Source organism: Gracilinanus agilis, chromosome 2 (assembly GCF_016433145.1).
Source record: "Gracilinanus agilis isolate LMUSP501 chromosome 2, AgileGrace, whole genome shotgun sequence".
Taxonomy (NCBI): Eukaryota; Metazoa; Chordata; class Mammalia; order Didelphimorphia; family Didelphidae; genus Gracilinanus; species Gracilinanus agilis.
In genome coordinates, this window is record NC_058131.1 from 469,519,111 (window position 1) to 469,533,475 (window position 14,365).

At 36.3% G+C, this 14,365-nt stretch overlaps 1 protein-coding gene across 1 annotated transcript in view; it reads left to right on the forward strand.

Moving 5' to 3' along the window:
* LOC123235815 (potassium channel subfamily K member 16-like) overlaps window positions 1-11,393 on the forward strand; it is a 44,343-nt gene extending 32,950 nt beyond the window's left edge. Inside the window, exon 5 of the mRNA XM_044662028.1 lies at window positions 10,989-11,393. Coding sequence (XP_044517963.1) covers window positions 10,989-11,299 — 311 coding nt within the window. The 3' untranslated portion in view covers window positions 11,300-11,393. The remainder of the gene's footprint in view (window positions 1-10,988) is intronic.
* The last annotated feature ends 2,972 nt before the right edge of the window (window positions 11,394-14,365 follow it).

Here is a 14,365-nt window from a genome sequence, read left to right on the forward strand (position 1 = left end):
TTAAAACAACTCTGAGGTGTACCATCTTATACCTAGCACACTGGCCAGTGTGAAAGCAAAGGAAAGTAACAAATGTTGTAGGGCTTGTGGCAAAATTGGGACACTAATACATTGCTGGTGGAGTTGTGAATTGGTCTAACCATTCTGGAGGGCAATTTGAAACTATGCTCATTTAAAAGAATGCCTACCCTTTGACTGACCCATCCATACCACTGCTGAGTTTGTACCCCAAAAAGATAGTAATGAAAAATACTTTTACAAAAATATGTATAGGCTCACTCTTTTTGATGGCAAAAAATTGGAAAATGAGGGGATGTCCATTGATTGGGGGAACAGCTAAACAAATTGTGGTATCTGATGGTGATGGAATACTATTGTGCTGAAAGGAATAATGAACTGGAGGAATTCCATGTGAACTGGAATAACCTCCAGGAATTGATGCAGAGCAAAAGCAGCAGAACCAGGAGAACATTATACAGAGACTGATACACTGTAGCCCAATTGAATATAATGGACTTTTCTACTAGAACAGCAATGGGCAAACTACAGCCTGCTGGCCAGATACAGGCCCCCTGAAATGTTTTATCTAGCTGGGACATTATTCCTAATCTAACGAATACAATGAGTAGGATACAATACAATGAAACTTTGATAGAGATGCCTTAGAAACAGACTGGCAGATTAGCATTTCCTTTCCTTTGGCCCCCTCTTTAAAAAGTTTGCCTATCACTGTACTAGAAGCAATGCAATGATCCAGGATAATCCAGAGGAATTTATGAGAAAGAACGCTATCCACATCCAGAGAAAGAACTGTGGGAGCAGAGACACAGAAGAAAAACATATGATTGATCACATGGTTGGATGGGGATATGATTAGGGTTTTGATGTTAAAAGATTACTCTACTGCAAATATGAATAACATGGAAATAGGTTTTGAACAATAATACATGCATAACTCAGTGGAACTGCTTGTCAGCTTTGGGAGGGGGGAGGGAAGAGTGTGGGGATGGGTTGTGGATCATGATTCATGGAATCATGGAAAATATTCTAAATAAAAAAGGGGGAAAAAAAGAAGGAACTAAAGTCTAAGGAGGATGGACTTGCCCAAGATCACACAACTAGCTAGTCACTGGCTGAGCAATTATCTTTTTCGGTAGCTACATGATTGACTTCAATGTTCTTGTTTGGTTGTTTCAGTCATGTCCAACTCTTAGTGATTCCATTTGAGATTTTTTTTGCAAAGATACTGGAGTGGGTTGCCATTACCTTCTCCAGCTCATTTTACAGATGAGGAAACTGAGGCAAACAAGGTAAAGTGGCTTACCCAGAGTCACACAGCTGATAAGTGTCTGATGACAGATTTTAAACTCGAGTTTTCATGACTCCAGATCCAGAACTCTGGCCATTGTGCCACCTCCCTACTTGATATCAGTATATTAAAAAAAGGGAGAATATGGCAATTGCCATAAACTAGATAGGAAAACCAGAGATTTTCCCCAGGTGGTGGCATCGTCTCACAGTTTAGAGATGATTATCTCTATATTCTACAGTCCTCTACCAGACAATGAGACCCTGATTCTTACCCTGACTTCTCCATGGTTCTTTTGCCAGGGCCACCCATCTTGCCTGACCCTCTCCAACCTCATAAGTAAGCCTTCGTGTGCTGCCTCTCTACTATTTTTGCACCGGATGAAAGGAATGTTAGTTTCAGTTTTGCCAAATGAAATGCCACTGAAACTAGATGCACATGGTTATTATTATATCTGACCCATATTTTGTTTCTTTTAGTTTTCATGCTGTGTGTAAACACAACTTAAATGTTCTTCTTGTGCTGAATTTCCTTTGGTGTTTCCTCTGCCTTAATAATGGGTCAAGCATGCTACTCGCAAGCTGTTCCTGCCATAGTATCCCTACAGGGTAGAACCTTTTATTAGAAAAGTACATAAGGACCCTACAGTTGGGGTGACATCTCATATCATCATAATAAAAGCTGTTTGTTTCAAACAGATTTGGGAGAGCATTGTTGTTCAGTTATTTTCAGGTGTGTCTAATTAGGTCTTTGGGGTTTTCTTGGCAAAGGCATTGGAGGATTTTGGCATTTCCTTCTCTAGTTTGGTCCAGGATCACACAGAAAGTATCTGAGACCAGATTTGAACTCAGGAAGACCTTGAATCCAGGCCCCAAATTCTATCTACTGTGCCACCTACCTAATTTATAATTAATAACAATGACAATCAGTAGCAGCAGCAGCAGTAGTAGTCCTAGTAGTGTTATACTAAGTAAATTGGTATTTCTAATGTCCAAGTAAACAAAATTTTGGAAGGTTAGGGAATGAAAAAGAATTACTTCACTGCTCTGGTAAGAACTTGGTAGACAGGTTTGATTTTTTTTTAATTTTCAGATCCATATTTTTTCTCTTCCATTGCCAACCCCTCTGCCTCCTTCCTTATTTGAGGCAGCAAGAAAAATAATACCTCTGGTACAAATATAAATAGTCAAGCAAAACAGATTCCTGCACTGGCCATGTCTTCCCCACTCCTACCCTATCCACAACCAAATAATATGTTTAAAATTGCACTCTGAGTTTAACATCCCCACTCTTTTTTCTTTAATAATTTTATTTTTTAGAAAAAAAATTTTCTTTGTTTCCATGATTCATGTTCTCACTCTCTTTCCCCCAACCCTCCTCACCCATAGCTGACACACATTTCTGCTGGTTTCTTCATGTGTCTTTGATCAAGACCTATTTCCATAGTATTGATAATTACACTAGGGTGGTCATTAAGAGTCTACATCCCAAATCATGTCCACATTAACCCATGTGTTCAAGTAGTTGTTTTTCTTCTGTGTTTCCACTCCTGTAGTCCTTCCTCTGAATGTGGGTAACATTCTTTCCCATAAATCCCTCAGTTATCCTGGGTCATTGCATTACTGCTAGTACAGAAGTCCATTACATTCGATTTTACCATAGTATATCAGTCTCTGTGTACAATGTTCTTCTGGCTCTGCTCCTTTCACTCTGCATCAATTCCTGGAGGTCATTCCAGTTCACATGGAATTCCTCTGGTTTATTATTCCTTTGAGCATGATTATCTCAATAGATGCTGAAAAAGCCTTTGAGAAAATACAACGCTCATTCCTATTGAAAACACTGGAAAGTATAGGAATAGAAGGACCTTTCCTAAAAATAATAAATGGTATATATCTAAAACCATCAATAAGCATCATATGCAATGGGGATAAATTAAAAGCCTTCCCAATAAGATCAGGCATGAAACAAGGATGCCCATTATCACCTCTATTATTTAACATTGTACTAGAAACACTAGCAGTAGCAATTAGAGAAGAAGAAAAAATTGAAGGTATTAAAATAGGCAATGAGGAGACTAAACTATCACTCTTTGCAGATGATATAATGGTCTACTTAAAAAATCCTAGAGAACCAACTAAAAAGCTAGTAGAAATAATCAATAACTTTAGCAAAGTTGCAGGATACAAAATAAGTGCACATAAATCACCAGCATTTCTATATATTTCCAATATATCACAGCAGCAAGAGTTAGAAAGAGAAACACCATTTAAAATCACCCTAGACAATATAAAATACTTAGGAATCTATCTACCAAAATAAACACAGGAATTATATGAACACAACTACAAAACACTTTCCAAACAATTAAAACCGGATCCAAACAATTGGAGAAACATTGATTGCTCATGGGTAGATGAGCTAACATTAATAATATCCCACTCTTTCAGGAGATGGGAAGCATGTTTCACTTTGAGTCCTCTAGAACTGCAGTTAGTCCTTGTATTGATCAAAATTCCTAAATCTTTCAAAGTTATTTTGTCTTTGGAATATTATTGCTATTGTATAAATTGTTCTCCAGGTTTTACTCATTTCATTCTGCATCAGTTCATATGAATCCTCTCATATTTTCTGAAGTCATTCCCTTCATTGTTTCTTACATTCTATCACATCCCATTCAATTGACCTCCTGACAGTTCCTACAAAGACACTCCTCCTCAGAGCATTGACTGTCCCTTGTGCCTGCAACACTTATCTTCTCTTCCACTCTGACTACTGACCTCCCTGTATTCCTATAGATCCCAACTAAAATCTCACTTTCTACAGGAAGACTTCCCTAATTTTGCTTAATTCTAAGTCCTTTCCCTCAGTTATTTATTATTTATCCTGAATATGGCTTACTTTGTATATGCTCATTTGTAATTTTTTTTCCCTAGATTGAAAGCACCTTGAAGACATTGACTGTCTTTGCCTTTTTTTGTATCCCAAATGTCTGGCATATTAGAGGCACTTAGTAAAATTTAATGATTGATTGATTGATTCATTCAAAATATACAAAAGTTGTGTAGCCATTTCTCAATTGGTGGACCCCTCTTCAGAAATAAGTTTCACTTCTACAATGGAAACTCACTTTAACACTATTCATTATATGTCAGAATTTAGTATATGGTATGTCCCTAGATAGAAGCTGGTTTATGAAATATAAAAAGAACTTCAATATAACACTATTTCATCTGAGAAGTTTTTCACAACCAAAGAATATTACAGTTAGAAGGGACCAGATTTTCTATGTATTATATACTGAAAATGAATAAATTTACTTTTTTCTCCATAGGCAAAACTGGATTTCTAAATCTTGAATTCAACTGCATAAAGATTTTTATATCTTTGTTTAATTGTAAATTCATTTCTTCCTACGCTATAGATTTTCTTAAGGTTGAATTTCTACAAAGATGGCAATCTATAGCTTATTTCAATATTTTGATGTATAATCTCACCAACATGAACATATCACAACCCTTCCTTGCCTGCTTACTTTGCATAACTATTGTCCTATTGGACAGGCATCCAACCAGAATTCTGGAGGCTTCCCTGTAGATCTCTTGTCATTGCATGGAACTTAGTGGTTACACCTGTTGCTTCTTAAATTACTTTTTCTCTTTTTATGTGACCATCCCAGTTGTTTTTCCAGTCATTTATGTAGCTCTAATAAAATGACTTACATGGCTGTTAAGAGTAATTTTTCATAGGTTAAAAAGATGCAACAGTTAATTCACAACCACATTGCACTTCTCCATTGTCCTTTGTGTGATGCGACCTATAACTTTAATTCTTTAGAGATTGATATTTCATGATTTGTAGACATACAGGCCATCATTGAGGGTAATATTGATAATGATATATAAGCCTTTGTTTCAGGAAGGAGTTTAGGATATTAAAACACTGAACAATTTCCCAAATGCAACTGAGCCCACTCTCTTTCAGCTTAGACAACCTTTGGCTCAGTTAATTGACCCAGGAATTACCACAGCATTTTATTTGTATGCATGGGGAGGAAGGGAGAGAGAGAAAAGAAGACTGACAGAGAGTGTCCAACTCTATGGGATGCCCATCCAACTGAATATCATTGTCTGTACAATAGATATTATTCATCCATTTGTATGTTCTTGTGTGGATTGTTAGATTGAACTCTTTTGAATGGTTATAGGACTTTTTTGAGTGGAACAGCAATGCTACAGGGTTTGATGCAGTTTACATAATATTTTCAAAAAGGAGTATCTGGAGTGTAAAAGAATCCCTTTTTAATTTGTACTCTTCCCTGGACACCTACCATGACAATTGCAAATATCTATTGCAAACATAAGCTTCTCTGTTTTATGTCTCACTTGATATTAATAATCAGAAAATTGGTCCTGGGTTCAAATTTGACCATAGAAACTTCCTAGCTGTGTAACCCTTGGCCAGTTGCAATTGCCTATCCATTCCCACTTTTCTGCCTCGGAACTGATACTTAGTATTGATTTTAAGTCAGAAGACAAGGGTTTAAAATAATAATAATCAGAGTTGTTCAACAGCTCTCTCTGTCATATATTTTTAAGAATTTTGGGGGCAGCTAGGTAGTGAATAGAACACCAGGCCTGGAGTCAGGAGGACCTGGGTTCAAATCTGGCCACAAACACTTTCTACCTGTGTAAGTCACTGGACAAGTCACTCAACCCTGTTTGCTTATCCCTGACCACATTTCTGCCTTAAAATCCTTACTTAGTATTGATTCGAAGACAGAAGGTAAGAGTTTAGGTGGAAAAAATTTGTTTTTCCTTCCATTGTTTTTAGTTGCTTTATGAGGAGATACTGCTCAGAATCTTCCTTCATTCTTCTCTGTTAAACATTATAAATGGATTTCTATTCAAAACAAATACTACCCTTGCTTATCATTGAGTTTACATATTTGCTGCATTTTTTTTTATTTTTGCCTTTGTTTGTAGTGACTGATTTACGTTTGTTAGACTTTCTCAGAAAATAGTGATAGTCTGTGCTGACATTTTAAAAAACTATTTCCCATTTTTTCAGAGTTAATACTTTGTTTAAATCAGTCAAATTGGAATTGCCAATGTTCCATTTAGAATCTTCTCATCTTATCCAATTTGGTAATACCCATATTACAACTGGTTCAGGAAATGACAACCACATTACAAACTAGTGATTTCTGAACTGTTAGAATATAATAAAAAACTGTGATGTTTTTCATTTCCTCCCATGTATAGTATTTCCTTCTTTTCTTAAAGAAAGCATTTATGATATAAAGTCTCAAGATTTCTGCATAGTGTTGGAGTCTTTGACGACTCTTATTTTTTATTCATTAGTCAATATATTTTTTGCTCTCTTCCCTTATGCCCACATTTACATTGAAGTCACTGAATATTAAAAATATGTATTGATTTCAGGGGCAGCTAGGTGGCTTAGTTGACTGAGAGACAGACCTAGAAGCAGGAGGTCTGGGTTCAAATTTGACCTCCTATGTGACCCTGAGCAAGTCACTTAACCCCCATTGCCTAGCCCTTACTGCTCTTCTGCCTTGGAACCAATATAAATATTGATTCTAATACAGAAAGTAAGTGCTATATATATAATAAGGGTTATATATAATATAAACATAGATTAAATATATATAAAACCCTTATCTTCTATGTTTACACACATACACACACACACACATATATTTTGTTTAGAATTTTTTACCAAGTTTTTGGTAGAATTTCTTTACCTCCTCTTTAACAACAGATGCTGGAGAATAAATTACTCATCTCCCTATGGTGGCCTTTTTGAAAATTCCCATAATAGACACAGCAATGACTGATGAACAAGTAATCCATGAAAGTATATTTCCCACATGGTATGACCTAAAATCAGCAACATTCTAAAGCCAAAAACAGAATAAGAAAAAGAAATCAATAGTTAACTTCAATGCTAATAAAGTGGCCAATGATAGAGAAGTGAAGTCCCGAGAGCTCTCTCTGACTGATGAGCTCAACCTCTAGGATCTCAGTGGAAAAATATAACTTTTTTTACCATATATACTGTGAGGCTTTTTGTTAAGATGGGGTGGGAAATTTTCTACAAACTAGGTCTTAGAGGATGGAAATGTCAACGACCCAGATGACTCACCACACTGTCCTCCAGTCTCTACTGCTATTTCCCTTGCAGATACTAGACAAATTGCTCTGCACTTCATTTATCTTTTACAAAATTGAGACAATTACACTTAAAATTTGTTTTCTAAAATCCAATTCAGATGAAAAGCACTACGATACAGAACTACTAAAAGATTATAGAGAGGATCAAAACCAAGATTCTTGTATTACATGTTTAGGTCTTGTTTATTTCCTCATTTTGCAATGTTTATGATCCAACATGTGCCTGCAGATATATTATATTACAAATACTTTTAACTAACTTAGCAGGATCACAATCATTCAGACTTCACTGGAGAATGGATTATTTTAATGGATGACCAAATTGTATGGTTTTAAATAACAGGTATGCAACTTGGGGAGATATTAAAATATTTGTATTAAATGATATAGTTTACTTAAAATGGCAGGTATGCTATTGGGGAAAATATCATACTATTTCTTTTACATGGTATGGTTTACTTAAATGGCAAGTATGCAACTTTACATTACTTGTATCATATGGAACAAGAGTCTTTAAATATTGGCTTAGAAGACTACAAGTTGTGTTCTGTTGTTGTAAGAAAAAAAATCACTGATTATTTAAGTTTTTTTTTACCCCAGTTTATTGACAAGGGTTAAAAAAACTTGGCCTTGAGAAAGTCATAATTAAATTGTACTTTCCCACCAGCTGACCAGAATAGACTGCTAATAGGCAATTGTTTTGTATGAAAACAGGATTTCCACCTTATTCCCCCCAGAAACAAGTTCATTGAATAAGTGTGAGGAACCAAAATTAGAATGTCCTGCAAGACTCTATGTGTTAATGCTTCATAAATAGACTTTGTGGACGTGTTCTGGCTTGACAAGCCTCAAGACTCCACGTATATCTTTGTGTTTTTGGTAGACTCCTAAATCATATTCTGGATGGTTAATGTTCTTGCTGACAATAAAATCTATATTTTAAAGGCCCCAGGGGTGAGGTGGGGAGGAGAGTGGGGAAATAAAACATGTGTAATTGTGTTGTTGGCTATTTCATGAGATCACAAGGAGCAACCTGATGTTTCAGTGACTATGGAAACAAAATTATCCCTTTTCATTTATATCTGCATTGATACGGAGTGAGGCAGGGGTGCTAAATCCAAAGTTGACTGAACCTATATTAGGAATGCAGGACAATGCTGCTGATGATTACCAACATTTATATAGAAATGGAAATGGATCTGAATATTATTTCATCTCTATGGAACATTCCCAAGTGAAGAAACTTTCTTTGCCAATGCAAATCCTTGTCCATATGTAACTTATAGTCCTAAAGAATTGCCTCCAACACTCAGGGATCAATCAACTTGCCCAAAGACACATACCCAATATGTTAGACAAAAGCCTCTATTCCAGTTCTTCCTGACTTTAAGGATAGTTCTCTCTTAAATATACCTTGTTTCCTGGTGATATTTATGTAAGATCTTTAAAATTTTCTAAGAAATGTACATACGTGTTTTCATTTGAACTCTAACAATTCTGTGAGATAGTGGATAAAGGGCATTATTCTCCTCATTTTGTTGTTCAATCATTTTTCATATCCTTGTCCAGCTCTTTGTGACCCCATTTGGGGTTTTCTTGACAAAGATACTGGAGTGGTTTGCCATTTCCTTCTTCATCTCATTTTACAGATGAGGAAATTAAAGCAAATAGGGTTAAACGACTCGTTCAAGGTCGCATATCTAGTGTCCAAGGACAGATTTGAACCCATGAAAATAAGTCTTCCTGATTCCTGTTCTAGACTCTATCCATTCTTCCACCTAGCTGCCCTATAGATGAGGAAATGGAAATTCAGAGATTAAGTGATTTTGCCAGCTAGTAAGTGGCAGAGGTAGGATTTGAAAGTAGGTCTTCCTGAGTTCTAGCACTCTATCCACCATGCCCAGCTAAAAGGCTCTATTACTTGAATAGAGCATGAATCTCCTTTAGAGCAATTTTGTGTGATATATTTATCTATTTTTATTTCTAATTTAAAAATTATCAGGCAATGGTAATAATAAATTAATTATCACATTGATGTATATCTAAAATGTTAATTGTTTTTTTTTAACCCTTGTACTTCGGTGTATTGTCTCATAGGTGGAAGATTGGTAAGGGTGGGCAATGGGGGTCAAGTGACTTGCCCAGGGTCACACAGCTGGGAAGTGGCTGAGGCTGGGTTTGAACCTAGGACCTCCTGTCTCTAGGCCTGACTCTCACTCCACTGAGCTACCCAGCTTCCCCCTTAATTGTTTTTTTTTTGGGGAGTGCTCAGAAAAAAAAAGATCACCCAAAGTCTAGCAGCTGGGTTCAATGTATTCTGAGGAGGCTTTTGAACCTAGGAATCAAGTGACAGTTGTACCCCTAACCTCAAGTTGTGGGTAATTTGATTTTTATAAACTGAATTGTATGTTCTTATTAATAGATTTTTTGTTTTAGATACTTCCTTTTCGTTTCTGTTTGGTCTTCAAATGTAAAACAGTCAACCAGATCAACAATCAACAATCAACAATCAATCATGGGAGACTTGGGCCATGATCGATTATATCACTAACTCATAATGTGGCCTAGGGAAAGTCATTTGACTTTCCAAGAATTAGTTTCATCATGTGCAAAATCATCTCTAAAGTCTCTTTTCTCCCTTTAAGTCTCTGATTAAGTCAATTATCTTTATGTTAGGTATTTCTAAATAGGTACTTAAGTCCTATTCTAATGCCTTGGAATGTAAAGGTGCTCCTGGGTTCTTGAAGGTATACCAAAGTTGACATAAACTCTGGCAGATCCTAAGAACCTGGACAAGTTTGGTCTGGAGATATAGTGCATTTTGGTCACCTGAGTCAGTCAGCCAATAAGTATTTATTAAACACTTACTGTGTATTGACCTCTGGGAATACAAAGAAAAGTAAAAGACAAACCCCACTCTCAAGGAACTCACAGTCTAATGAATGTGCAAACAACTACATACAAACAAGTTTTCTACTGGATAAACTGGTAGTCAACAGAGGGAAGGCACTAGAATTAAAGGAAATTGAGAGAGGCTTCTTGTGGCTGGAACTTGAAGGAGGATGAGAATTTCAGACTGGAGGGACATCCAGAAGATAAGGGAAACAATAACAAGACCAAAGTATTTGGTGGTAGTAGAGCATCCCAAAGTGTAAGAAAACTGGAAAACTGTGGGTGCTAGACTAGCTTTTTTGAAGGTTATAAAGGGCTTTGAATGCCATTTGAGGATATTAGTTGCTAAGTCTTAGAGAGGTCATTATCAGGTTGGGCACAGAGTGATAAAATTTTCACACATAGTAATCCTCAAATCCCAAATCATGGAAGGGTTGTATCTATTCCCTAAAAATGAGAGTTATTTGAGTTGTTCATTGGAGAACATGTAGATGTTTTACTATGATTGAAAACTGGTGTGTGTTTAAAGAAAAAAACATAGCTTCTAATGTCAATTTTTGTTGATTTGCATATGATTTACTTTCTACTTCTAGGTGTACAGCCTGGGAGAAAATACTTTCCCTATTACCGAACCCTGGTGGCAATTTGGATTTTCTTTGGTCTTGTCTGGATTGCTCTTCTATTTAATTTGTTAGTCAGATTTTTGGAACACACAGAAAAAAAAATAGTTCAGGACATCCACAAGATAAGAAAAGTAGGAAGAGACAGTAGAATCCTGACAAAACGCCATGAGAGATCACCAATAGACACTGAAGAAGATCCTCAGAAATTTATTTGTGTAAGTGCAGAACAGGTCAATGAAGAAAAAGAAAGAAACCAGTCTCTTTGTGAGCCTATCTTGTGATGTCCCTTGAACCGAAATTATATTGTGATGTTTGACAAGGTATGTTTTGTAAAAGGCTATCTTCAGGAGAAAATGACAACCAAACAATTGTGGAACCCCATTTCTTTTAATTAATTAAAACTTTTTTCAATAAGCTTCTTAGTTGCAATAACAAACATGATTCTCTGTGTAATCGACAGGACTCAGTTCTACTCAGTATACTTAGATATCTTCTTTTTCCTTTTATACTTTACTACTTATATATAAAGGAAGAAAACTCATGTATATGAAACTGTTGGGATTTTTGAGTTGGCAATTAACAACTGAAGTAGAGGCTCTTCTGAGTGCCAAATATTTATAGGTGAAGTAATAGTAGTCTAGCTTTGTCATGTCATTATGTCCTAATATCATAGAAAGAGACCTTGGAAATCAGTTAGTCTAACATCCTCATTTATAGATAAGAAAACTGAGAACCAGGGAAACTAAGTGACTTGGCTAAAACAAAACAGATAAAAGGCAAAATTATAATTCAGACTTACTTCTTCATTCAATTCAACTAAATTAGCATTTATTATTTGCCTGCTACATATAAGGTACTACTAGGCTCTGGTGATAGAGAAATAAAAATGAAACTTCTCCCACCCCATGGGATTTATATTCTTCTTGGAGGTGGGGTGGGCAGTGCTCAGAGTTTTGTTGCCATTCTACCCCTTTTCTGGGGTTCTTATGCATGCAGTTTTGATTCTATGAAAGACAGACCCTCTCCTCTTCTTGTGTGACAGCACAATGATTGAATTAATCTCTGTATGTTTCCATTCCACCCTATTGATGAGGTGAATTTGCCCAAGTGCAAGGATTCCCAGATTAGTAGCTCATTCTCACCTAGGCTAACTTAGAAAGGCAGTAGAGAAATCTAAAAGGTAAATAAATACATTTAGATATACTTACTGAAATTTAAATCCATTTTCTATTGTCCTGCCTATGTTGCACATGGATAAAAGATGAAAAATACCTGATTACTATTCCCTTATAATATAATTCTTTACATCACTGAAAGAAGGTATTAAACAACTATTTAATGTCATCATTATCCTCCAAATTTAATGATTCCAAGATGAAGAAATCCTCTTAAAGCGTTTTGAAGCCTCTGTGCCAATGTAAAGGAAACACAAGAAAAGATGTACACTTGCCCTGGGTTCTAATTTCCAATCTTTTGGTCATTGCTGACATTTTCCTGAGTCCTCTACAGTTCCTCTACTTGTTTTAAAATAGAGCCTGGAATTAAATGCAATAATCAAATAAAGACCTGAACAGCAAGCACCATCAGGCCATCATATGATATCCCCTAAAGTACTGAGCCATTAATTATAATAAAATTTAATTTGTAGGAAAGAAATTATCAACCACAAGGCCAACCACCCTGAATACTCAAATGACCTCCCCCCCCCCCTTTTTTTTTATCTCTTTGGCTTCCTGTGATGATTTATTTTTCCTACTTATACTAAATGGGCCAAATAAAGAGTTGTTTAAGATATTTGAATTTTGATTATCAAGTCTAGAAATAAATTTGAAGATTGTTGATTTTGTGTGATGAATTGAATTATGTCTCATTTGTCATCTTCAATGATATTCCTAAAAAGCCATTTCAGTACATTATTACAAAAACAGTAAACCTTCAAAGCATTTGCTTCCCCTGCACCTTATTCAGAGCACAGAAAAATCAGACATTTGGCAGTCTATGTATGGTCCCTAGATACTCACCTCTTAAAAACTACTTGTAAAGGTGAAATGACCTATGTAGTACATTATCCCCATAAATCAAAGGTACAACATGAAAGTCAACAAATAGTCCCAGGGACCTGGGAGCTCCAAGGAGAAAAGAAGGTCTTGAGAACAAAGGCGAGGGATGGGTTTAGAGTAAGGGAAAGGATAATGCTATCTCTCTTTCCTTTGTTGGAGAGGAATCCCACAAATGTGGCTGGGGGGTTGCAGTTACCTCTGCTCCTTGAGAAAAAGAATTGTAGGGACAGCTTGGTAGCACAGTGAATGGAGCACAAGGCTAGGATTTGGGAGGACCTGGGTTCAAATTTGATCTCAGTCATTGTCTAGTGGTGTGACCCTGGGCAAGTCACTTAACCCAGTTTGCCAAGCCCTTGCAGGCTCTGTCTTAGAGTTGTTACTAAGACAGTAAAGCTGTAAAAAAGAAAAAAAATTGTATAAATATTCAATGAAGTGGTTTTGCTGTGGAGAATGTCAGCCTTAGAGTGCTGCCCAGAAAAATGGATCAGATTTTCTTTTTGAAATTTAGAATCTTTTCATGGTTAGATCTGTGTTTTAGTAACATCAGCTTAGCAGTTATAGGGAAGATGGAATAAAGAGGGAACAAGCCAATTATGAGGCAGTTGCAAAAATCTAAGCAAAAAGTATTGAGGGTCTAAATTAGGATTAACAAGAGGTAAACTACAGGAAAAAAAAAGAAAAATTACATATATTGTCAGTTTCAATGACTATATTGGATGATTTGGTTTAGCCCTTTTTTTTTTTAATACAAAAGTACTGTGTACTGGTTGCTTATTGGGAAGTGACCCTCACTTGTCCCTCACTGCCATATGTAACTCCTTTCCACCAGGTTCAGGAAGATGTGGCCTTCCTTCTGATTAAAATTAACCTCTCTACCTGTATCCTTCTTTTCTCATGTAATTTCATCTCTCCCTCTCTATTTATTGACTCCTTTTCCCCAGCCTCTAGTATGGGGGTGGGGAATGAGTAGGATGTGTTGGGGAAGTCAAGTCCTTACTAGATGAAAAAGCAAATAAGCAAAACCCTTCTGTTGACAGTTCCATCCTCTCAAAAGATTTTCCTACTTTATTCCTCCCTCTTAACTACCATACTTCTAGAAGGGGGAATCGATACTCAGGCTCCACTTTCTTGCCATGCATTCACTCTTCAACTCCTTATAAAATGGCTTAAATTAAGAAATGAGTAATGACAATCTTATCTCTAAATTCAACAACCTCATGTCCATTTACATTCTCCTTGACCTCTCCGTGGTTTTTGACAGTGAGGGCAGTGTTCCTCTCTTCCCAG